Source organism: Plecotus auritus, assembly GCF_963455305.1.
Source record: "Plecotus auritus genome assembly, chromosome: 8".
NCBI lineage: Eukaryota > Metazoa > Chordata > Mammalia > Chiroptera > Vespertilionidae > Plecotus > Plecotus auritus.
The window spans coordinates 28,895,847-28,922,318 of NC_137782.1; the positions used below are offsets into that span (position 1 = coordinate 28,895,847).

The 26,472-nt window shown below is 41.3% G+C and overlaps 1 protein-coding gene across 1 annotated transcript in view; it reads left to right on the top strand.

Annotated features, from left to right (window-relative positions):
• Positions 1-26,472, top strand: part of ARFGEF2 (ARF guanine nucleotide exchange factor 2) — a 95,714-nt gene that overhangs the window by 37,111 nt on the left and 32,131 nt on the right. The window contains exons 9-26 of the mRNA XM_080683130.1: positions 51-181; positions 1,351-1,585; positions 2,187-2,286; positions 3,032-3,171; positions 4,909-5,017; positions 5,625-5,808; positions 7,493-7,604; positions 8,125-8,330; positions 11,078-11,162; positions 11,267-11,438; positions 11,941-12,092; positions 13,283-13,411; positions 14,438-14,596; positions 18,853-19,000; positions 20,347-20,446; positions 21,432-21,472; positions 21,575-21,744; positions 25,214-25,365. Coding sequence (XP_080539256.1) covers positions 51-181; positions 1,351-1,585; positions 2,187-2,286; positions 3,032-3,171; positions 4,909-5,017; positions 5,625-5,808; positions 7,493-7,604; positions 8,125-8,330; positions 11,078-11,162; positions 11,267-11,438; positions 11,941-12,092; positions 13,283-13,411; positions 14,438-14,596; positions 18,853-19,000; positions 20,347-20,446; positions 21,432-21,472; positions 21,575-21,744; positions 25,214-25,365 — 2,525 coding nt within the window. The remainder of the gene's footprint in view (positions 1-50; positions 182-1,350; positions 1,586-2,186; positions 2,287-3,031; positions 3,172-4,908; positions 5,018-5,624; positions 5,809-7,492; positions 7,605-8,124; positions 8,331-11,077; positions 11,163-11,266; positions 11,439-11,940; positions 12,093-13,282; positions 13,412-14,437; positions 14,597-18,852; positions 19,001-20,346; positions 20,447-21,431; positions 21,473-21,574; positions 21,745-25,213; positions 25,366-26,472) is intronic.

Consider the following 26,472-nt stretch of genomic DNA (forward strand, 5'->3'; position numbering starts at 1 on the left):
TAAATAAAATAATTATCCTTTTGTTTTGACCTTTATTTCTTTCTATTTAGGAATCAGATGCGCAAGGACATCAAGTGGCTGCTAGGTTCTCTCACATTCTGCAGAAGGATGCCTTCCTTGTGTTTCGCTCCCTTTGCAAGCTGTCCATGAAACCCCTTGGTGAAGGCCCCCCAGATCCAAAGTAAGCAGACAGTAGTTCTTGGCTGTCTATAACCCAGGTGATCCAGGAGGATCTCAGGGATTCCAGGAAACCCAGTGCCTTGGCCCCTGGCAGGAATTTATTCAGGATAGTTTTATAGCTTTTTAAATTCATGTGGTGCCTACAATCAGTTCTTTCACAATGAATTGTCTCTGTGTCCCCTTCAACCAAGATTTTGCCCAGTTTTGCTTTCTTGGTTTATATGCTAAAAATAATTACCTTGAACATGTATGCACCCTCTTTTTACTGACTAATCAATTTAATGTACTAATGAGGGCAGGAGCAGGATGTGAGCAAATTTCATTTTCCTGTCCTGGTTGAAAGCCTTTGTTGCATGGATACAGACCCAGATTCAAACCAGAGAAACCAGCCTTTCTTTGTAGTAGTGAGTGAACTATCACAAGGATGGCAGTACTGTGTAGTGTCCAAGCAGAGGCTTTGGAGCCAGGGAGAACTGCATTCAGTCCCGGCCCTTACACCTGAGACCAGCTCCACGGCTTGTAGGAGTTTCTGGAAAATGGGAATATGGAAAATCACCTTACAGGACCCATTTAATAAAATAATATAAAGCACAGGGCCTTACACTTTATAAGAGTTTTATAGTCACTATTATTATCATTATTATTAGTCATTAATAAGAACCCTCAACTCTTCTGTTGAGAATATAACCATTAGGAAAATGGTTTATGGAAATTTCTCATTTCTTACCATTCCTGTGGACGGAGTGAGGGGGCATGAGGCAGGTGGATAAAGAGCACCACCTTCATTGTCTATGAAGGCCAGATGTCTTAGGCTCCATGAATGAGGTTGTAAAAGTAATTGTTCTATCAGGTGAGTTGCAGAACCAGCTCTCCAGGGCCAGTTGACACTTCCTTTGCTCCTGCTATCTCTACTTTATGGCGGGGGGTGGTGGGGGGGGGTGAAAAGAATAGAAGCTGGCAGTTCTTGTTCTCACAGGATCTGCAGGTCCCAGGAGGACCCATCTCCTGTCATCTGCCCTTGTTCTCTTGACATTTAGGTGCTGTTGCTAGTTCTTAAATCATTGGCTTCTCAGAAAATTCTCACTGGTAGAGGAGTGAGGCCTTCTCAGGAAACATGATTTTTAAGTTTTATCTTTTAACCCCATCATTGTTCTTTGTTTTCTTTGCTAGGTCCCACGAGCTGCGCTCCAAGGTGGTTTCCCTGCAGCTGCTCCTCTCGGTGTTGCAGAACGCCGGCCCAGTCTTCAGGACTCACGAGATGTTCATCAATGCAATCAAGCAATATCTCTGCGTGGCATTGTCCAAAAACGGCGTCTCTTCAGTGCCTGATGTCTTTGAGCTCTCTCTGGCCATTTTTCTTACTCTTCTTTCAAACTTTAAAATGCACTTGAAAATGCAAATAGAGGTACGGACTCCAAATTGATTTTTTTCATTTTGTACCAGATGGTTAACTGCTGGTGGCAGGGTCACCAAGAACTACAATTACACAGTCTGCTGGCTGCTTTTCCCCCAAAGAACTTTTTGAATGAGTGAGGAGCGAAGAATACCTTTTCGTGAAAAGTTACTGCCCAAAAATCTTGTATTCCTTTCATTTTAACTAAAGATTTAAATCGAGTGGTCTGTGTGCTAGTGTTAGCCCCCACAAATAGGTTTGTTTAGTCTAAATTATTTGAACTACTCTGAATTAGTTGCCAAGTGGAGAAATCAGATTCTACTTGGAAATCCATATTTCTGGTCTCTTGAAAAATCACGACAGTGGACCTGCGTTTCCATGTGGCAGCTCTTGGCGATGACTCGGGAGCAGCTGCTCCCCCTGATGAGCCCGTGTTCCCCAGTTCCCCGTGCCCTTGCCCTCCAGCTGTTCCCACGCAGCTAGGGTTTCATTGTGATTCAGCAGCATGTGTACACCACTCTTCATTGGATCTGCCTGTTTTCTAAAGGCTTTGAGGTTTGAGCCCTAATTTAAACTATTAATCAGTGTCCTCCTTTGTCTTCATGTCACATAGGTCTTTTTCAAAGAGATTTTCCTGAACATTTTAGAAACATCAACAAGTTCTTTTGAGCACAGGTGGATGGTCATTCAGACTCTGACAAGGATCTGTGCAGGTATTTTCTCGCTGAGGGTGCTCATCCCTTTGGCTAGCTCGGAACCTCTTGCATGTGTTTATTTTCCAAAGTCCAGGGGAAGATCTTTAACTCCTCCTCTTTGAGTTTTAATGAAGTGCTGGGAAAATCATTACCTTCTAGGCCAATGCTAACCTAATGACTAGACCCACCCCACCTCCTTTAGAGGATGAGCAACTCAGCCTGGTTGCCCAGGATATTGGGGTTTTGGCACTGAAAGTTCCACATCTTGAGAAACCCTCAAATCCTGGAAAACTGGGACACTTGGTCACCCTGCTTATCAGCTGAATGTGCTTTTTTAGTCACAGGGTCCAAGGTATTGGTGCTGCCAACCCTTGATGGGGTGTTTAGGTAAATTTGGATTTACCTTACACAATGCAAGTGTGTGACTGTAAAGCCAGCATCCTACTTCTCTGTCATCAAACATAACAAGAGTTATACAACTTTAAGAAGTGGATCAGGCAATTGTTACTCCTGTTTTGATGAGGAAAGTGAGCTTGGAAAGTTGGAATGAACTGCTTGAGATGTAGTGCCCAGGCCTAGAGAGAGGGCCTCCCATCTCCCTACTACTTAAGACATTCATTTCTTGGGTGTGATACTATGGTATGTCCACTTGAGTTAGCAGTTCACTGGGAAAAATTTTTTGACAAAGAAATCTTATTTAATAAAACATAACTATTATTTGCGTTCAATCAGAATTTGTAATATCTGTCTGTTATTTTCCAAGATGCCCAGTGTGTTGTAGATATTTATGTCAACTACGACTGTGATTTAAATGCTGCTAACATTTTTGAGCGCCTCGTAAATGATTTATCCAAAATTGCTCAGGGAAGAAGTGGACATGAGCTGGGAATGACACCTCTGCAGGTAAAAATACTAAGAACACTCCTTTATACTTAAAATTCATTCATTTTGATAAACATTTATCAAGTGCCACCATGTGCCAGGCACTGTCCTTGCTGCTGTGGATACAAAACAAACATATGTATGTACATGCACACAATTGCTGCCGCCACAACACTTACAAGCAGACAAGGAAGAAATAGGTTGCAGAGAAGAATAAAACAGGGATGATAGAGAAGGAGTGTGGAAGTGGTGTCATTTTTTAATGATGTCATCATAGTTAGTCTCCCTGAGGAGGTGACATTTGAACTGATATTTGTAGGAAGCAAGTTCCCTCTCAGTCACCTTTCCAGAGACCTTGTGAAAACAGGATCTCAGGCTCCAGTAAAGGCAGAAGAGATTGCCTCTTATCAGTGTGCCTGTAAAGAATAGGATCCTTAACCTGGGGCCTCTAAATGAACTGGTCAGACTATCTGTGAGCTGCCTGGAATTATGTGTAGGATTTTGGTCTATAGCATTTTTGCTAGAATGTTCATATTGTCATTAGATTTATAGAGAGATCTGTGCCACCTTAGATGCTGTTTTGATCCTAAAATATTGGTTTTTGTTTTAGATTATCTGCAATTCACATTTAATTTTTTATTTAAGAAATGCTATTTTTTTTTAAACAGTGTTTTTATTGTAGAGTGAGCCTAAAAAGGGAATATATTTGTGGGTGTTTGGGAGATAAGAGTGTGTTCAGAATCACTGATTTGCTGCATAATACATGATTTTTTTGGTCTTACTTTGAGACTAGAGGCCCAGTGCATGAAATTCATGCACGGGGGGAGGGGGTGTCCCTCAGCCCAGCCTGCACCCTCTCCAATCTGGAACCCCTCGAGGGATGTCTGACTGCCAGATGTCCACTGGGATTGGGCCTAAACAGACAGTCAGACATCCCTCTCACAATCCAAGACTGCTGACTCCCAACCGCTCACCTGCCTGCCTGCATGATTGCCCCTAACCGCTTCTGCCTGCCAGCCTGATCACCCCCTAACCACTCCCCTGACAGCCTGATTGATGCCTAACTGCTTCCATGCCAACCCAATTGCCCTCCCCTGCCGGCCTGGTCACCCCTAACTGCCCTCCCCTGCCAGCATGGTTGCCCCTAACTGTCCTCCCCTGCAAGCCTGGTCACCCCCAACTGCCCTCCCCTGCAGGCCCAGTCCCCCCCCAACTGCCCTCCCCTGCATGCCTGGGTCTCCCCCAACTGTCCTCCCCTGCTGGCCTGATTGCCCACAACTGCCCTCCCCTGCCAGCCATCTTGTGGTGGTCATATTGTGTCCACATGGGGGCAGCCATCTTGGACCACATGGGGACGACCATCTTGTGTGTTGGAGTGATGGTCAATTTGCATTTTACTCTTTTATTAGATAGGATCACTGGTTTAACACCCTGGCTTTTTTTTTTGTTTTTTTTAAAGGAAAGTATTTTAAGTGTTTTTTTCACATTATACAAGCAATGAACTTCCTTTTAGAAATTCAGAAAGCACTGTTCATTTTAAGAAAGCACACATCCAATATTTTTGCTGCTAGGATGTTTGTGATGAATACCTTCAGAGATTTTCAGGGTTTTTGCAATGAGCCCTTAATACTTAATGTCACCTGTTAACTTTCCCTTGTCAGTGGTTATCTTCTGTCCTCATAGAATTCCCTAAGAGCCCTATAGATATCTGCACTTAATTTATCTAAGTCTCTGTGCCATGTCACTTTTGTCCTTTAGGAGCTCAGTTTGAGGAAGAAAGGCCTAGAGTGCCTCGTGTCCATTCTCAAGTGCATGGTGGAGTGGAGCAAAGACCTGTATGTGAATCCCAACCACCAGACCAGCCTCGGTGAGAAAGGGTTGCTGCCGCCACCACCTACGTTCACAGTTGGCTATTTACGGCTAGTGGGAGAAGTTGTCCTGTTATAGTTGTCTTAGAATTAGCAAAAAACACTTTCGTTTGCTAAATACCTGTAGTATTTTAAAGGTTCTGCTTTTTAATCCTTCTGGAATTTAGAAGAGGGATATGTATGAGTTGTGCTCTAACTTCACTTTTCCAAATGGAGGACCAATTGTTCCAACATTTTTCATTAGTCTCCCTCACTGATTTAAAGGTCCACCTTTATGACATACCATATTCCCTTGTGTGTATATGTCTGTTCCTGAATTTTCTATTCTGTTCTATTGATTTGTCTATTCTTGCACCAATACAAGTGTCTTGACTGTTTTTTATCATACTTTTATGGGAATTTTAGAATTAGCTTATCAAATTCCACAAAAATGTAAGTTTTTAAGTAAAGGATTAGAGTAATATCACAGTTTTATGCTTATGATCTTGACAGTACAAACTTATTGTTATAGGTGTGGAAAAGGGAATTGCAGAGCCAGACCTGAGTTCAGCCATGTCTGTTTCCCTTCTGCTAATACGGTGTTCTTTTTCTATTATGTCATTGCAGGTCAGGAGAGGCCCACAGATCAGGAAATGGGGGATGGGAAAGGTCTTGACATGGCAAGACGGAGCAGCGTGACCTCCATGGAGTCCACGGTGTCCTCAGGGACCCAGACAACTATCCAGGATGATCCGGAGCAGTTTGAGGTCATCAAGCAACAAAAGGAAATCATTGAACATGGCATTGAGCTGTGAGTGTGGGTGCTACTCTAGCTGAATCTCTTGGGGCCTCTGACAAAGCAACATCTTCTCTGGGGACCTGGGGCTGGCTCCTCAAACGGAAATGCCTGTTACAGAAGGCGAGTGCTGGCACTTGCAGCTGAGCCTGATTAAGCCAGCAGAGTGAGTGCGTTTTGTGTGTTAGAGAGAAATGTAATAGGTTTGTGTTTGATGCCTGGTCTTTTTTTTTTTTTTTCCTAATTAAAAAAATTAAACCACTAGAAAATATAGAAGAGTATAAAGCAAGAATGTTAAAATTGCTCGTAAAATTACTCCTAGAGGAAATCACCATTGGTAACATTTTTTCCAGCTATATATTATGAAAATTTTTAACATACAGAAAAATTAACATCTGCCACATTAGTGTTACCTATGTATTTTTTTCTTCTGAACCATTTGAAAGTAATTTCAGCCCTACATCTTTGAAAACCTTACCATTATCGTAACCACTGGTAAATCTTAATGTGTTTCTTTCTAGTCTTTTACACACAAAAATACATATGCACACACTCATATCCTGTCCAACTTCTGAGTGATTGAAGTGTTGATCTCTTCATTTCCTCTGTCACCATCCTTACATCCCTCAAAAGTAATCTTTTTGAAAACTTAAATCAGGTCTTATCACTCCCCTGCCTAAAGTCATCCCAGGTTTTCCATTTTCTCATCACAGCCTGACCCAGCCTCTGGCCCATCTCACTGACCTCATTTCTCGATAATCTCATCTCCTGCCAATACCCCTGAGTCACATAATCGTTTCAGTCCTTTAAATACTTCCAGGTGTTTTTGTTCTCGTGCCCCCTGATTGGAATGCTCTTGTGTCTTTTTCATCCTTTGGACTTGGCAAAACGTCTTCCTCAAAGTGGCCTTCTGTAACCACACTATCTAACAGGTCCAAGTTATTCTCCGTTCCTGCACTCTATTCATCTTCTTCCTTCACAACCCTTGCTACAGTTTGTGCTTATATATGATGTCATTCTCTCCCATGCACAGCCTGGTAAATAAGTTGAATTTATACCTTAGTGGGAAGTTTGCCTGCCTTTAACAGGAAATACATAAAAGCAGTCTAGAGCTTTTGTAGTGGCTCCTATGCACATCAGAGATCCAGGCTACTCTTAGCTTTCTGCTTCACCATCCTTAATGCAATTTGCATCTTCATTGTTGACTCATGGTTTAAGGTGACTGCTGGAGCACTAGCCATCACACACAAATTCTGGGGAAGAAGAGGGAAAGGGCAAAAAGAGTATACCTCCCAGTCAAGTCAGCTTTGTTTAAGGAGCCTTCCTAGAAGTACCCATAACACTTCTGCTCAAATCCTCACTGACTAGAACTTTATCACATGGCTGTACTTTGTTTAAGGGGGAGGCAAGGAAATGTAGTTTTTATTTCAGGGAGTTGTGTCCCCAGATAAACATCTAGGGTTTTGTGAATGTTGGAGAAGGGGAGTACGGATATTGGGTGGCAACCAACAGACTTTGCTGTATAGCTAGGTCAGAAATTGAAGATGGAATTCAGAAACCTGCCAGGATACACCAAACCTTCCTAGCTGATATATGATGGCTTGTTCATGGTGTTATTTTAACCTACCTCAAATGCCAGGTATATCTATCCTTTAGATTTTTAAATGAGCAATCCGTGTCCCATCTCTTCTTAAAACAGGTTCAACAAGAAACCCAAGAGAGGGATCCAGTTTCTTCAGGAGCAGAGCATGCTGGGAACATCAGTTGAAGAGATTGCCCAATTCCTGCACCAGGAGGAGCGTCTCGATTCTGTAAGACTGGGAGTTGAGCACTTGCAAGTGGTTACTATCAAGTGACACTAAGACCGTACCAGGTTTTAACATAGAGATTATCTGACCCTGAGTGCAGTGGCTATTGTCCACACACCTGCTTATAGCAGCCCTACTCTTCCATTCGGCCAGTGATGCCAAATGCTCTTTGAAGGGAATAAACTAACCTCCTGACAAGTGGTTGTGTATTTGGTGGCAGAGCTAGAAGTGTGCCTTCACTGCTAGAAACTGTTCTATCTGCCACTAACCTCCCTCCCTAGTGTGCCCCATCATTTCTCCCTTTTTAAGTCTCTTGTGCTTCCTCCTCTTTTGTGGCAGGACAGACTGACCTGGAAATGTTGGGTGGGCGGACAGTTCAGGGAATCACCTAGCTTTTCTAGCAGTTTTTCTTGTCCTGAGTGTCTTGAACTGGGCACTCTGCCTCCCCACTCTGACTGAAGTGTCTTTCGTTGCGCATTCATATTTGACAATTTCTTGATGTAAGTGAATGTGTGTGTTTCAGACCCAAGTAGGTGATTTCCTGGGAGACAGCACGAGGTTCAACAAGGAGGTGATGTATGCCTATGTGGACCAACTTGACTTCTGTGAAAAGGAGTTTGTCTCAGCCCTGCGGACATTTCTAGAAGGTTTCCGCCTACCTGGGGAAGCCCAGAAGATTGATCGGTTAATGGAAAAGTTTGCCGCGAGATACATAGAGTGCAATCAGGGGTGAGCGTCATGTTTAAATCCCTTGTACATCATCTTTTTGTCTCCATCAGAACACTAATCTTAGTTTAGTTGGGGGTTGAGTGTAATCTTTCTAAGTCTATGCCAAACAACTAAAATTTCTGTTCACCATGTGCCAGACACTATACTGAGGGATTATCTCGTGTAAGACCTCAGAGCAACTGTGTCCCCTTTTACAGACAATGAGATTGAGACCTGAGAGGCTAAGTAACTTGCCCAAGATCCCAGCTAGAGCCCATGCTGTTAATTATGATAAGAGAGTATTATGGGTTGAGAGGAAGCACTTGGTCACCTCTTCCCTAATCAAAAATCACTCCCTGATTTAATATATGGGATAGATCTCAGGATTTTAGTTTTTCTTTAATTACATACTGATGAGCAGGTTACAAAAAATGGCTCTGTAACTAATAAAACCCATCTAAGTGCGTGATTCCATATTAGGGCCTTTTTTCACAGGTAGTTCATGTTTTTTTGTAGAAAGTGAAATTGAAAAGAGAACTAACCTTTATTAAACACGTGCTATGTGTCAGCCAGGCCATGAGTTTTACATGCATTACATTTAATCCATGGTAAGCCTGCGAGTGGTATCCCCATTTTACAGATGAGGAAACAGACTCTGGGACATTGAGCAACCTGTCCAAAATTAATCAGCTAGTAAATAGCAGAGCCAGGGTTGGATATGGGTTTGCCTAAATCCGTGGTCGGCAAACTGCGGCTCCGCGAGCCACATGCGGCTCTTTGGCCCCTTGAGTGTGGCTCTTCCACAAAATACCATGGCCTGGGCGAGTCTATTTTGAAGAAGTGGCATTAGAGGAAGTTTAAGTTTAAAAAATTTGGCTCTCAAAAGAAATTTCAATCGTTGTATTGTTGATATTTGGCTCTGTTGACTAATGAGTTTGCCAACCACTGGCCTAAATCAAAGCTCATGCTTTTTCCACTGAATATGAAGTTATTGGGGTAAAAATGCCTGGATATACTGTGAAAATGATGTGGAATTGTTCAGTAGAAACATGTTGATAACAGTTTTGTCTCTTTAATCAACTTGGTTTTCATATTAATTGGTTCCAGTCCTCCAAGTGTACAGCAAGCTGTCCCCTGGAGATGGCATGGTCAGCAAAAGGAGCATCTGGTCATTCTAACTAAATGGATGCTAGAACTTGCTGTGAAGACATAATTAGATGTTATTTACTTTAAATATATAGGCATACCAAAAGTATTTGCTCACTTGTGTCTCTGTGTCACATTTGGATAATCTACAGTATTTCTAACTTTTTCATTATTAGTATATTTGTTACTGTGTGATCAGTGATCTTAGATGTTACTATTGCAATTGTTTTGGGGAAGCACAAACCGCACCTGTATAAGATGGTGAACTTAATAAATGTGTGTGTTCTGGCTGCTCTACCAACTGGCTGTTCCCTCGTCTCTCTCCCTCTCCTCAGGCCTCTCTGTTCCCTGAGACACAATATTGAAATTAGTCCATTTAATAATCCTACAGTGGCCTCTAAGTTTTCATGTGAAAAGAAGCATCTCACATCTCTCACATTAAACCAAAAGCTAGAAATAATTGAACTTAGTGAAGAAGGTATGTCAAAAGTTGAGATAGGCTGAAAACTAGGCCTCTTGCACCAAACAGTTAGCTAAGATATTGCCACACCCACCCCAACCTTCAGCAACAACCATTCTGATCAGTTAGCAGCCATTGACATCTAGATAAAAGATTACATCTCACTGCAGACTTAGACAATGGTTATTATTTTTAGCAATGAAGTATTTTTAATTAAGGTATATACATTTTTTGACATGCTATTGCACACTTAATAAATTACTATAGTGTAAATATAACTTTCATATGCACTTGGAAACCATGTGACTTGCTTTATTGCAATGTTCACTTGATTGTGGTGATCTGGAGCCAAACCTATTATATCTCTGAGGTATGCTTGTATTTCCTTTGTGGACCTGGAGACCTTGGTCTGTTTCCCTTAATCAGAAAATATGTGACCTAATTAAATTTCAATTAGAATGCAGACCGTTTGTGTGTTCTTCAGAATTTCTCCTTTCCCTATTGGGAGCAATTGGGCAGACCAGTTTTTTCTAGCTTTAGCCTTACCTATTAAGAAACTGTGCATCTACCAGTTTTTGTCCTTTTATCCTTGCATAAGACACAAACAGACATCACCGGCATAATGTTTAAAACACACAAATATTTCCTTTGTATTCCTACTGTTAAATATTACAGTGGGTAATGTAAACTGTAAATTGTTGATAACTAGACAGCAGTTTTAGTCAGCTTTCTGCCCAATGCCCAGCACGGAGTGCTTGCTGACAGTAAGAGGACCAGCTTGAGGCAAGCGAGGCACTAAGGGTGCTACCTAGAAGAGGCCTCACTCTTGGGGTCTTGTACTGCAGAGTTGACACTCAGGAGTGAGGGTGCCTCGCTTGCCTCAACCTACTCTCTGGAAGATACTTGGGGATCTTCTTAAAAAACTGACTTGAAACTGTTTTATTCAAAGAAATCTAAAGCTGACACATATTCTTAACTACCTTTCTCTACACTCTGGGTCGTTAATTATCCATCAGCGATGATGAAAGCATAAAAACTCATTACTCATTTGGCATCACGTGGAGCAGTCAGCCTGCTTTCAATGAAGCATGTCCTCATCAGCACTGGACTGTCCCAGCTTCATCTCTATGTTTGTTCTGACATCTGGAATCTTTTCTTCCAGGCAAACACTTTTTGCTAGTGCTGACACTGCGTACGTCCTAGCATATTCGATTATTATGCTAACTACAGACTTGCACAGCCCTCAGGTAAAATATGTTAATGATTTATATATTATGGTAGCTCAATAAGTAGCTTTATTTAGGCCATTGGATATTTTCTAAATGGTTTTTGAAATTTTTTAAAATTATAGGTAAAAAATAAAATGACAAAAGAACAGTATATTAAAATGAATCGGGGCATCAATGATAGTAAAGATCTACCAGAAGAATATCTCTCAAGCATCTATGAAGAGATAGAAGGCAAGAAAATTGCAATGAAAGAAACAAAGGAGCACACGATCGCAACCAAATCTACTAAGCAGAGTAAGGTCTAATGGCAAACTTTATATTCACTGCAATTTTCAAATGCATGATTAAGCTCATTTTATGGATGATAGCGTTAATTTGCATATATAGATAACTGAATAAGAAATGTGGTTAAATTAATCTGAATTACTCCCCAAAAATGTTCCTTAAAACTTTGCTTTGATACCAGTGGTGATTTTACTGACCTTGATTAGAATTCTGTTAGTTAAGGCCCTTTTGAAGCTACCCGTGTCTTTGTTTGCAAGGCAGCAGAGTGTAGAGGTTTATAGTGCAGGCTCCAGAGCCACTCAAGTCGCAGCTGTACTACTTATTAGCTGTGTGACCCTGGATAAGTTACTTAATACCTCTGTGCCTCATTGTATGATGATAATATTTCTAACACACTCATAGGATGGTTGGGAGGATTTGTGAATTAGTCATTATAAATCTTTTGAAGCAGTGCCTGGCACTTAGCCAGCACTCAGTGAGTCTTAGTTCTTATTCTCTTATTTCTCTGTAGATGTAGCTAGTGAAAAGCAGCGACGGCTGCTGTACAATTTGGAGATGGAGCAAATGGCTAAAACAGCCAAAGCTCTGATGGAGGCTGTGAGCCACGCCAAAGCCCCATTTACGAGTGCCACTCACTTGGACCACGTCCGGCCAATGTTCAAAGTGAGTATCCTGAGAAGTTAGGACGTGGCTAACCCCAATTCTGGAGTTAACCAGCCGGAAGCTAACCAGCGAGTATATAATGGTGAAGAGATTGAGGAGAGGAAAGGCCAAGTCTGGGAATTGCTTTCTGAATAGTAACTAAGGTGAATCCTTTCTAGAAGCCCTATGATGATGCTGGGGATGTGCCAGCATCAGCCAAAAGCATAGGCTCTGCAGTCAGAATGTCTGGGTTGGAGCCCTGTCTTTGCCATTTTAGTGTTTGTTGTTGTTTTTTAATTGAATTTATTGGGATGACACCGATTAACAACATTAAGATAGGTTTTCAGATGTACAATTCTACAACACATCATCTGTACACTGTATTGTGTATTCACCACCCCAAGTCAGGTCTCCGTTCATCATCCTGTATCCCCCACTATACTCTCCTCCACTTCCCTTTACCCCAAGCCTTTGCCACTTTGTAGCTCTGTGACCTTGGTCAGTTACTCAGCCTCTCTCTGTTCATCTTCTATAAAATGGGGACAAATACAAGGCTGCTGGTGGAATTTAATGAATTAATAATTATTTAGGCAAGAGACCGTTTTATTGTGATAGCTCATCTCAGTGGCCTCAGGGTTAGTTTATCAGATGAGAGTAGGTGGAAGTACAACACCGTATCCTGAGGCCTCTCTATTTTTAAAATGTCTAAAAAAGAAACACGTTCTAATGCTACATAGTTGATCAATTCTAGATTTTTGTGAGCTTTTCTTTTCAGGGAGTTCACAAGAAAATTGGAGGACAGGTAAAGTCTAAATAATTGAATTAGGACTCTTTCAATTAAGTTAAAGGAGATAAGTTGCCTATAGGTTTTATTTTGCATGCTAACCTCTGATTGGTAATGCTGCCTGTTGCACTGTGGGATCTGATTGATTAGTGATGTCTTCCGTGAGCACAGGTAGGCATAGAGGTGGCACACTAGCCACATAGTTACCATCCTTTCTTTTGACCTGTACATGTAGTATATGGTATCTCTATAGTGATAGCTTTGACCACAGTCTAGGAGGAACTGTTTTATATTGTAACTGGAATAGATTGAAATAAAAATAGCAGTGAATTTGGCATCCTGGCTGTGCTCATAACTAACAGTATGGCCTGTAAGTGCTCTTTCCACTGAAATTCTAGACATTATTGAAACCTTCCTTCCTTGGTAGCTGGTGTGGACGCCACTATTGGCAGCCTACAGCATTGGACTGCAGAACTGTGATGACACTGAAGTGGCCTCCCTGTGTTTGGAGGGCATCCGCTGTGCAATCCGGATCGCCTGCATCTTTGGAATGCAGGTGGGTGTAAGTTAACAAAGCTCCAGATATGCTGGTAGGCTGTGTTCTTTTAGATTTGGCAAAACCTGGAAACTATCAGGCATTTAAAATCTTAGCAAACTCCTTACTTGTGCCCACTGAGAAGCAGCCCACAGATTTGTGCTAGCAACTGCCTCATTGGGAGGGGAAAATGGAGGTTTGGGTTAAAACTCTCTTTGAAAGGTTTTACGGTTGAAAAACTTTCTTTGAAAGTTCAAGCTACTTGATTGGATTTGGTCTGCCTAACTTGCCTTCCCTGGTGCTTAAAAATCAGCTTTTATTATAATTCCCTCATTTCCAGATCTTCTCTGCAGGGAGCAAATAGTTTAGTAGGAACTGAATATGTCTGTAAACTTTTTGAATCTTGGAAAATTTAGCAAATAAAATGTAATTTTCAAACTGTTATGAAATGAAGACATTGTCAATCCCATTCATTTTCTAAGTCAATAAGAATTTGCATCCATTTATTTTGAAAAACTCAATCTTCTGTTCCCATTTATTTTACAGTTAAACATTTTCTTTTGTACCAAGACCATAGGCTTTGACATCAGGCAATCTGGGTTTCAATACCCGACTCTGCTATTTCTCTAGCCATGTGACACTGGCCCAGCTAACTTCTCTCTAAGATACCTTGTATTTCCTCATTTGTAAACGTGAAAAAAATAGACCTACCTTGCAGAATTGTTACAGATCCCAGAATTTATGGGATAATGTTAGCATTCAGCAGATTCCTCCTCTGCTCCCTCCAAAGGGAATGGAACAGGAACATAAGTTTGAGGTCATTTGAAAAGGAGAGGGATAGTTCCCAACATGTGGTGTGTGGGAGCCTCAGTGGGATGTTCTGATAGTAGGAGGACACCAGCATGGAATAGCTGGCATGTTAATGTGCATGAAACCTGTCGTGTGTACAGAAGGTATCAGAGAAGCCCAGTGCACCAGCCCCATAGATGTGAAGACGGTCATGTTCAGGGTGGGATGTCAATGTTCTCTCCTGGACTTCCATTACAGCTGGAACGAGATGCCTACGTTCAGGCTCTTGCTCGCTTCTCCCTGCTGACAGCCAGCTCCAGCATCACAGAAATGAAGCAGAAAAACATTGACACCATAAAGACGCTTATCACAGTGGCTCACACTGACGGCAACTACCTTGGGAATTCCTGGCACGAGGTGTGTGTCTCTCTGAAAGCCTGGTAATTGCCTTTTTTTAGTTCAGGTTACTACCGCATCCCTTTTATTCAGTGTCAGTTTCTCTTTGGTCACTTCTCAGTTTTCTTGAAGTCGAGCCTAACTTTAACTCTGAGTTTTCTCTTATCCACAAATACCTCATCTGAAGTTCAGTCTCTAGGGCTGTAGTGAGGGAAATGATTTTGTTCATATGCACCACCTCATGAGGTGATCTTACACCCCGGGGTCAGTGTCCTCATGGAGTACACTTCTATTGTGACAGCTTTGCTCCACATTAATGCCACTTTCCCCAAGTCCTTACACCCCTCTGGGAGTTCTCAACCGTCAGCGAGTAGATTTAGGACAAAGCTAGGAGCCTGATTTATCTCCCAATTCTTTCTTTAAAAAAATGGTCAGCATTTACAATGAGCCATCAGGGAAATTGCTAGTGGGTTCACATTTTCATTTAACTAAACAATATCCCAACATTCTCACATAATTATGTGTACAAGTGTGCTTGAAAGGTCATTGAAATTTTAGTTCTAAGGAAAAGATTGAAGTAGAAACAGCCTAAATGTTCCAACAATGAGAGATTGCTCTTTTTAAAAAAAGTGTGGTGCACCAGCTCTTTTGACTGTTACGTAGCCATTTAAAATGATGTTGCAGAAAGGAGAGACAACCAGACATCATGCGCTCCCTGGTCACATTTGCCCAAAACTCAAATCAATTTGAGCCTCTACTGCAGTTTACAGGAAATACAGGATACAGAGAAGCACAGTAAATGATGATAATGAGAATGCAGTCTGCAGATTAGGATATGATGGACCCTCAGTGCAAACGACCAGGTTCCTCAACAAATAACCTGCAAGAAAAATAGTAGATGAAGTGGGGGACCTATGAATTAAAGAGACTTTAGAGAAGAAAGATAAAGATGTTATTAAAAACTAATACTGAGGATATCAAAAAGTCATAATAAAACACTGTGAGACTTCATCCCTTGTGCCAAATATACAAAGAGAATGGGTTTTAAAAGGATAAAAATGTTAACATCCTGTCCTAGCCAGTTTTGCTCAGTGGAAGAGTGTTAGCCCTTGGACTAGGGTCACAGGTTCAGTTCCGGTCAAGGGCACACACCTTGGATACAGCCTCGATCCCCAGCACAGGTCGGGGTACATGCGGGAGGCAACCAGTTAATGTGTCACTCTCACATAGATGTTTCTCTCTCTCTGTCTCTCCCCCTCCCTTCCACTCTCTCTAAAAATCAATGGGAAAAATATTCTCAGGTGAGGGTTAACAAAAATGTTAACATCCCCCTCCCGCCACCCCGGCCAGTGTGGCTCAGTGACTGAGCATTGATCTATGAACCAGGAGATCACAGTTCGATTCCTGATGAGGGCACCTGGTACACATGTACATATGTTACTTTTGTCCTTGAGAGAAAAGTATAAAGAAGAGAGATGAGAGTACTGAGTGGTGGGGACTGTGGTGCCAAGAAAGAAATTTGCTGTTAGCCTCCTCCCCCACCCAGGGATCAAATAGTTACGGGGAACGGCCTGGAGCCAGACTGCTGGTGTCTGATCTGGGCGTCCACCTCTGCCTGCCTGTAGGGCATAGTGGTTACTTCTTCTTTAAGCCTCCCCTTCTTCCTCTCTACAACCTTCACAGCGTTGTTGTGAGGATGAAAGTAAATATGCACAAAAGGGCTTAGACCTGTATTGTCAACATGGCACAGACTTTTGTCCATTTTCACCCATCCTTTCTTTTCACTATACAACTCTGGAGTATTTCATGTTAGAAAAGATGGAGGATGGGTGTTTTGCTTTTTATAAGTTGGGTGCTTTTTAAAGAAATAATTCCCTGCCCTGGCTGGGTAGCTCAGTTGGTTAGAGCGTTATCCCGATGTGCTAGGGTTGTGGGTTCAATCCTCGATCCCCAGACAGCACATGTGCAAGAAGCAACTAATGAATGCATGGATGGGTGGAACAGCAAATTAATGTTTCTCTCTTTTTCTCTCTCTCTCCCTCCCTCACTCCCTCCCTCTCTCTCTTTAAAGAAAAAATCAATTAAAAAATAATTTCCTGTGTTCTGAAGTGTCTTAATACCTAGTGAATTAATGAATAGCTGCTTTCTCTCCTACAACTTTTTTTTTAACCTGGGAGGTATGATCCATGTGGGGTTTGTACTGGTTGCCAAGCATTTGCAGCACCTGGAAATATTAAAAATGAATTAACCACCTATTTGATGGTCAGAAACCTTGAGAAATCAGGTAGAGCCAATAAATTTTTAGCCACAAGTATTCACATACTTGAGATTCCAGCTATCCCCAACTTCTGGAAAAGGGAGTGGGTAGGCATTAATAGTTTACTAGTAATAATTTAATAGTGTGCTGTGTGGACCAACTAGGGAATGGCTTTCTTTGGTAGAATTAAGTACCTTTCTCAGTCAAGGGGAAGACAGTTTATAAGTAAAGACACTCAGCAGTGGCCGAAACCGGTTTGGCTCAGTGGATAGAGCGTCGGCTTGCGGACTGAAGGGTCCCGGGTTCGATTCCGGTCAAGGGCATGTACCTTGGTTGCGGGCACATCCCCATTGGGAGGTGTGCAGGAGGCAGCTGATCCATGTTTCTCTCTCATCGATGTTTCTAGCTCTCTATCCCTCTCCCTTCCTCTCTGTAAAAAATCAATAAAATATATTTTAAAAAAAAAAAAGACACTCAGCAGTGCTCAGTGGTATAGTGGAGCCCTGTCATCTGGGATTGGATTGTAAGATCAGTATGAAAGGCAAATCTCAGCTTTAGTCAGAAGTTCCCATGAAAATCCTTAGGAGGCTTTATCTGGAGATCTATGCTCCATCCTCCAGTGAGTTTCATGAGGCTAGCTTTCCTTCCAGGAGAAGCTGAAACTAATTTGTTTCTTTAGGTAAGCTCCAGGTGAGAGAGGCTTGTGTGTAGATATGTGATCTCAAGCACCAGAACCACCCACAGGGCTGGAAGATACTCTTTTCTCCCACTGCACGTCCATTCTAGGGCACATGTTCATTCATTCAGTTAACCAAGTAATAGTTGCCAACTATTTTTAAGTGCTGGGGATTCAGCAGTGAACAAGATGGAGTTAATGCCCTGTTGGCACTTAAGACAGAGAACAAACAAATAATTATATGGTATAATGTTAAAAAGTGTGTGACCAGGGGAGGGTGTGTGATCTTGGGGTGGTCAAAGGAGGTGTCTCTGAGGACACAGGCCTAAGCTGAGAATCTAAGGAGTGAGCCAAGGGGAAGAGTATAATGAACATGTTCCAGGCATAAGAAACAGCAAGTGCAGTCCTGACCGGTTTGGCTTAGTGGATAGAGCGTCGGCCTGCGGACTCAAGGGTCCCAGGTTCGATGCCCAGTCAAGGGCATGTACCTTGGTTGCAGGCACATCCCCGGTGGGGGGTATGCAGGAGGCAGCTGATCGATGTTTCTCTCTCATCGATGTTTCTAACTCTCTATCCTACTCCCTTCCTCTCTGTAACAAATCAATAAAATATATTGGGGGAAAAAAAGAAACAGCAAGTGCAAAAAGGCCTTGGGGTAGGACTAGATATGTCAAGTTAAAGGAACAGCAGGGAGGCTAGTGTATTGTGTAAAGTAGAAAGGAGGTGGGGTGGCTAAGTCAGAATAGATGGTGCACTTATTGAGTGGCATGGTGGATGGAATCTCCTTCTCTAGTCAAATACCTTTTTTTCTGTCTTGAGCACTTATTAAATTTGCATAAACATTTATATTGCATAACTCTGTTGTACCAGCTTTTAAAATATATATGTATATATATATTTTTTTATTATTGATTTTTTACTGAGAGGAAGGGAGAGGGATAGAGAGCTAAAAACATCAATGAGAGAGAAACATCTATCAGCTGCCTCTTGCATGCCTCCTACTGGGGATGTCCCCGCAACCAAGGTACATGCCCTTGACCGGAATCGAACCCGGGACCTTTCAGTCTGCAGGCAGATGCTCTATCCGCTGAGCCAAACCAGTCAGGGCTGTTTTACCAGTTTTTATTTTGCTCTTTCCCTTTTAATAATTAGTTGTTGTTTTTTAAGTGAAATCTGTTGTCCAGACCTACATTCTGGGACTAGGGAAACCCCCTTAACACCCTCAGATTTTATTCTCACCTGAAAAGCTGTGTGTTTCAAAGGACTCTTTAATGACTAATTTAAGGTCACACTAATTTAGGCTATAAAATGGAACCTCATTTCTTCATGCCTTCTTTTCATTAGATCTTGAAGTGTATCAGCCAACTAGAGCTCGCTCAGCTGATAGGAACTGGTGTGAAGACCCGCTACCTGTCTGGGGCTGGGCGTGAAAGAGAGGGGAGCCTGAAGGGCCACACATTGGTGGGAGAAGAGTTCATGGGCCTTGGTCTTGGTAAGACTCCACGCCCCACAGCTGGCCATCACGGACTCTCAAGTTAACCGGAATGAAACACTGCTTGTCTCATCAGGACTGTCTCATAAACCGTCTCTTCCTTCTGTGCCAGCTGACAGTATGTTTACTAATGCAAGTGCTGCTTCAGCAGTCTTAGTTGTCATGAAACTGTCAAGTAATGCCAATTTTATCAAAATCAGCAGGGTGCATTACTTTTCTCTATATACATAAAACTATACTAGTACTGGGAGGAAAAGCCACTTGCTTTAGAAAGGCTACAGCTTTGGTACCTCCTATTAGAGGAGTGGGTATGTGTATCTCTAGATTTTAAAAGGTGGAGTCAACCTCTCTTCCATGTTCATTTGGGGGGCTTTTTCAAATGGTATTCTTATGAAAATAGAATTATTTCTGGCTATATGTTGGATTGAGAGGCTCTTATCAGTGATATACTGGTAACACAATAATAGTAGTAAATAGGGCAAACATATATGCCAGGCCACATTCTAAGCTGTCAGTGAGATTGGGACTATTATCCCCCGTTTGTAAATGAGGAAAGTTGAGGTACAGCAAGTGCAAAAAGGCCTTGGGGTAGGACTAGATATGTCAAGTTAAAGGAACAGCAGGGAGGCTAGTGTATTGTGTAGAGTAGAAAGGAGGTGGGGTGGCTAAGTCAGAATAGATGGTGCACTTAGTCAGATGGTGCTTGGCATGCTCTGTGTCAGTAGGACCCATAGCATACTTACATATTGATAGAACTCAAAGAGAATGAATTAAGAATTCAGGCTGGGTAAAGTGAGGTACAAAGCCACCCTGCAAACAAGTGGCAGAGGTAAGTTTCAAACCCAGGCCATCTGATTGCAGAGAGCAGACTCCTAGGTCCCACAGATAGTGGTTAGAATAGTACAAAGTAGCAGTTAGAAGCATGGACTCTATGAAAATGGGGGGTTGTAATAGTACCTACTTCTTAGGGTGCATGTGAGGGTGACTGGAGTGAAATCCTGGAACATTATATTGAACATTCAGCAGGTGTAAGCCATTACATATTATAGAAGCTCTGGGTTAGTGTCCATTAATTCAAATTTGTTTCCTTAATATAGGCATGTAATACTATAAAAATGTAAAACACTACGAAGAAAGAGAGATGATTAATACAAACAAGGGAAAGTATAAGAATTCATTTTAAAAGCCAAACCCCAAAACCCAAGTTTCATTTTATTCCACCATTAGTTGAGGATTGTTTTGCCTGCAAACCATTCTCATTTGTGTCTTTTGTCTGCATATTGATACTATGTTCTGAATACTTGACAGTTTTGGAAGCACTGTTGGTTTTACGCATTGTGTTTCAGGTAATTTGGTGAGTGGTGGAGTGGATAAAAGACAGATGGCCAGTTTCCAGGAATCGGTTGGGGAGACCAGCTCCCAGAGTGTGGTCGTAGCTGTAGACAGGTAATGACTTTGCTCTCCAGTGAAGCTGGACCACCCAGGGGCTTGGCATGCTCTGTGTCAGCAATTTTCCAACTTGTTCATCTTATGGCACATGTAAACCAATTACTAAAGTTCTGTGGCCACCAAAAAAATCTATTCGTTGCAGATCTGACAAAAAAAAAAAATCAGTAAAATATTTTGATTCATTTACACCAGATGGCTTTTGTTGTGTTGGCTGTTGTCATTTTTATTTGACAATCTAAGGGAAAAAGAGGTCAGTGCCCCTAACTAAATAGTCAGGTAGTTCATGTTTTAAAAATTCTTAGGGCACAGCAGTTGAAAATCGCTGCTCTATGTAGTTTCTTACTAGGTGAATGACTCCTAGTATGTTTGACTGTTGTCAATGTTGTCAGTTCCAGATCACTCAAACTAAGAACTGTTCAAAGTGGCAAACGTGACCCATAACTCATAGCCTTCACGTTCATTTCGATTTTGACTTTGAATTGCATCATGACCTTTTAAAAAAAATTGCAACTTTGTGACCAAATTGTGACAAGTTAAAACTGCCATAATGTTGACAATTCATACTAAGATTAAGCCATTTTTCTTGAATAAACATTTTTATAGGCCTTTGGTAATTCCAAAGTTCAGTTCTGAAAATGTTGATTTTGGTAATTTTTTGCCAGTTTTTTATTGCTGTCATGGAAGAGCACCTTTTTGGAAGTCCTCACTCAGCCACTCCCACTGAGGTGACATCACATGCTAATATGTTTTAACTCTTCCCCCCCTCCTTTTGATGTGTCACTTTCTCTGTCAGTATAGGCATTTCTGTTCACAATGCAATTCATTGACCAGTTCTGTACCTCTGATGCCTCAGCATTTATTTTAAAGTGGAGATACCAGACCTGAAATGTTTCCTTTCTCCCTTTTCTAAGATTGTTTGAGATTGAAACTTAGGCTTCCAAATCTAATTTTTATTTTATTATGTCTGGAATTATCTTCCTAGAATTTTTACCGGATCTACTAGACTGGATGGAAATGCAATAGGTATGTATGTGACTCCTCTGTGACAACTGCAGACGCCTCGTGTTGTGACCGTCTGACCATTACTAACGAGGCCTCGCATGTGTTATTGGGTCTGGCCTGTAGTTGATTTTGTCCGCTGGCTGTGTGCTGTGTCCATGGACGAGCTGGCTTCCCCCCATCATCCCCGCATGTTCAGCTTACAGAAGATTGTGGAGATATCATACTACAACATGAACCGGATCCGACTGCAGTGGTCCCGAATATGGCATGTGATTGGAGATCACTTCAATAAGGTAACTCTTCAGATTTCAAAACTATTCCATCGCTGTCCAAAACAGCAGACAATTACATTTTAAAAAGAAGTGAAGTGATGAGAGTTTAGGTGCCTATCACTCATTTTTCTCTGTGGAATCAAGGACAGTTCAGTAGGACCCATAGCATACTTACATATTGATAGAACTCAAAGAGAATGAATTCAGAATTCAGGCTGTGCAAAATCTTCAATATCCCATATCCAGGATATAGGCTAACATGACAAAGAGCATTATAGCCACTCAACAAACATATTGGTATTTGAAAGCATTATGAAATCCTAAAGTGCTTTCTGAAAAGTTTATGTTCCATATAGTTTCACTATTAAATGTCACTTTCATTCTATTCTGACTTCCATTGTCACCACTTTTCTGAAACCTTTGTCGAGAAAACTAACACTTTTTTTTTAATTAGAACTAAGCAAGAGCCTTCTATGCTCTGAAACTGACAACTACTGAGAGAAAGCCAGACTAAACTTTCTCTCCACCAGAGGTTTCATTATATACAGGTAGACACATGCACACCTATATTGACCAAAGAAAAAGAAATCAGAGGAATATGTATGTATTACATGTGTAGGTATGTATTTGTGATGCTAATTGCTTCATAAGGGAAAAGTAACAGCTTAATAACACTGTTCCCTACCAAAGCACACTTCACAATTTACAAAAAATTTCTCAGGCCTGGAGATATAATAATACAGAGTTATAATACAGATGCTTAAAAATAGTAAAACAACAATTTACCCAAAAGAGAGTCACTCTCTACACTGAATAGAAGAAAAATCGTAAAAAGAAGTTGTCTGTCATTGAATATAGAAGAAGCAGTAGAGTGCCGATAAATAATTTGTAGCATCTGCTGATTTCTGTGGTGCTCCCCCCATCCTCAGGGACCAATTTGAGGCTAGGAATATAATGCCACTAAATGTGTAGACTAAGGAAGAGTTGGGCACTGCTGGCTCTCACGGGCAGCTGCTAGCCTGCTCCCGGACCCTGCAGAAATAAGGCATTGTCAGGTGTAGTCTAACTTGGAACATGAACTAATCAAAGTTCTTGCTTACTTTGTGTCCTTATTAGCTCCAAGTAGGGTACCTCACAACATCTGTTTAACAAACTACTGAGTGCCTATACCAGGCAGTAGACAGATGAGGTCCCTGCCCTCAGGGAGTTCACCACATTTTATGATAAAATAATCGATGGTAAAGGGTCAGGTGACACAGTATGTCAGTCCTCTCTGGAGGTGACCTTTCATCTGAACCCTCAGTGAGGAAACAGCTACAAGAGCCTGAAGATGACCCAGAGCAACTGTTTGCTGAGTGAATGGTGACACTGTCATTCATCTAAAGTCAACTCATTCAGCAACCATCTTTCCCACTGTTCGGGTAAATAAATTCTTAGTGGACCAGTTGACATGATTGATGTGAACTTGCTGGAAGTCTAGGTTTCATGTTCAGTGGAACTTCTTTTAGTGGGGAGCGTCGATTTTACAAGTTCCCTTTCCGACCTGCAATTCTGTTGTCAAGACTCTACATGCCAGTTCTCAGTTATCACTGGGTCATTTCTGGGCAAGCTTGGGACGTGGCAGATAGTACTTACACATTTCATGGTTGTCAACTTCATTCCATCTAATCGGTGCCGTTAAGCACAAAGTTTGGAAAATTCAGTTGCTCGCCCTGGGGCTTTTTATTCTTTCCACTACCTCAGAAAGATGTCTGCTTCCCCTTGGGAACTGGAGCACATGAGAATCTCGAGGCTTGAAGAAATGGACGGCTAAGTACAGCTGTGACTTAGCTCTGGGGATTCTAGCAGAGCCATTGGGACAATCACATGTTTCTTCTAAACTAGGGCACATGTGTGTCTTGGGGTATGCAAAGCTGCACAATAAGCCTGGTGTGTATTCCTGAAACAGGAATTCCTGAATTCTCCTGGATTTTTAGGATGGGGATATATTTTTTATTAGTCTCTAATTACCTAAACATTACATGAACATCTTAAAAAAAATTATAGCTAAAAACATCTTTGACCATCACCACCCCCAACAGGACCCCCCAAAACTAATTGTTCTTATCAGTTTGATATATATCTTTTCAGACACTTTTCTATACACATGCATATGTTGGTACTCATAGAAATATAATATTGTCTTGGTTTGTTTTGCTTTTTTAAAAAACATAAATAGTATTACACATATTTTATAATTTGCTTCTTAATTATGCTAGAATATATGAGTTTATTCTTTTTTAATTGTAGTAAAACATACATAACAGAATTTTCCATTTTAACCATTTATAAATGTAGAGTTCAGAAGCGTTAAGCACATTCATTGTGGTGATCTCCTGCGTTCTTTTCATCTTGCAAAACTGAAACTCTGTACCCATTAAGCAACGACCCCCATTCCTTCCTCTCCCAGTCCTTGGAAACTACTTTCTCCTTTCTGTCTGTGAATTTGATGAGCCTGGGTACTCTTATAAATTGAATCATGCAGTATTTGTTCTTTTGTGTCTCGCTTATTTCACTTGGTATAACGTCCTCAGGGTTCATCCAGGTTGTAGACTTTGACAGAATTTCCTTCTTTTTATGAGGCTGGATTTATTCTTTCTTTTTAATTGCCAAATGTTATTCCATGTGAACATATCATCATGTAGTCATTTTCCTATTGATCTTTTTTTTTATTGCAAATGATAGTGACTTTTGTTAAAATTCAAACATTTTCCAGTCAGACACATGGCAGTGAAGTTTCTCACCTGGAGCTGGCTCCTGCACGCGGTTCAGATCCTTTGTCAGGGGTTCTGGTGAGAAATATCCCCTTGCTCTGCTGTTAGGGTTTCTTCTTGAGGGAGAAGTTTACACCCATAACTTCAGTCCCTAAAAGTAGGTAACCCACAGACAAGTCCAGTGTTAGGGAATTGAAAGCCTCACTATTTCTACTGAATTTTTCTGAGGCTGACGATATTCATTTGTAATGTTTTGCTTTAGGCGGCAGACGTGGGCAGTATGAAAAGGCTTTACAGAGACTTCCAGGTCTTCTGATCTGTTGTGCATGTTTGTATAAAGTTAAATAGCACATGGGGAATTGTTTAATGGGTATAATTTCAATTTTGCAAGATGAAGAGAATGCTGGTAGTACAGCAATGTGAATGTCTTTAACTACTAAACTGCACTTAAAAACGGTTAAGATGATATATTTTGTGTTATGTGTATTTTGCCACAATTTTTAACAAATTAGCACATTTTAAAAGAACTTGTAACTAAATGTGCATTACTTTCACCATTAAACTTAAATAAAATTGTACAGGTCTTAGCCACGAAATAATCTTTTTTTTTTCTCTCCTTCGGTGTGTTTTTCCAGAGCATTTGTTTTAAAGGCAGGATGTCCATTTTTGAGGTTCAGCACCCCACATCCACAATTGTTTCACTGTGCCTATTTCACCTCACTTCCTATTCTGCTCAGGTTGGCTGTAACCCTAATGAAGATGTGGCTATCTTTGCTGTTGACTCATTAAGGCAACTTTCCATGAAGTTTCTTGAGAAGGGAGAATTAGCCAACTTCCGTTTCCAGAAAGATTTTTTGAGACCCTTTGAGCATATCATGAAGAAAAACAGGTATGTTCATTGTTCTGAAAGAGCTTTGGTCAAATTCCCCATTGGGCCCAGCCAGTGAGGCTCAGTGGTTGAGCATCGACCCATTAACCAAGAGGTCCCCGGTTTAATTCCCATCAGGGCACATGCCCAGGTTATAGGCTCAATATCCCTCACTTTTCCTCTCTTTCTAAAAAAAGAAAATCAATAAAAACATATTTTTTTAAATTTTCCCCATTGAGCCCCTAAAAAGACCCCCTACCACTAACCACACAATTTTTTTCTTTCTTGATGGTGGAAGCAAATAAAATGAACAGACTCTGATTCGCACCTATTGTCTCTAAGTAAATCACACTGCAATCGGTGTGTAACCTTTCCCAAAGGACACATTACACCACTGCAAATAGTAGTAATACATCACATTTCTTTTTGAGGCTGTTGGGGGTTGGTGGGGAGGTCGCGGGGCAGAGAAAGAGTCACTGCTGAAGCAGCCTCCAGCAAGATCAAGGATTATGTGACTCAGCATTTGTGCCCCAGGGAAGTGATTAAGAGGTCAGTCACCCTTTTCATTCATTCACTTGGCTTTATAGAGGCCTGCCATCTCCTAGGTACTATTCTAAGTGCCAAGCATCCAGCAATAATGAAAACAGTCAAAAATTTATATTTTCATTTGGCCCAGATTCAATAATCATTGCAACTGGGTGATAGGTATACAGTATTCATTACTTTATCCTCTCTACTTACATATATGTTTGAAGTTTTTCATAATAAAATTAAAAAACAAGTCCTTGTTTATATTCCAGTGGGATAGATAAGTAAATGTTCATTAAATCATTGGTAATTACTCTAAAGAACATTAAGGGGATAGGGATAAAAACACTCTTTATACGGGGCAGTCATAACCCAGTTGTTATCAAGGACTCAGGTTCTCTCCATTTTGTTTGGCCATCCACAAGGTCACTTTCATCCTTGAGCCTATTGTTTGTGATTGCTGAACTGAGCCTCTAGCTCCAGCCGACATGCTGCCGTTCAGAATGAAAATAAGAGAAAAGGGGGCAGAACCTGCCATGTGTATTCCTTTTAAGACAAAAGCTTAACCTTCCCAGAAACCTCTTCTCCCTAATGCCATAC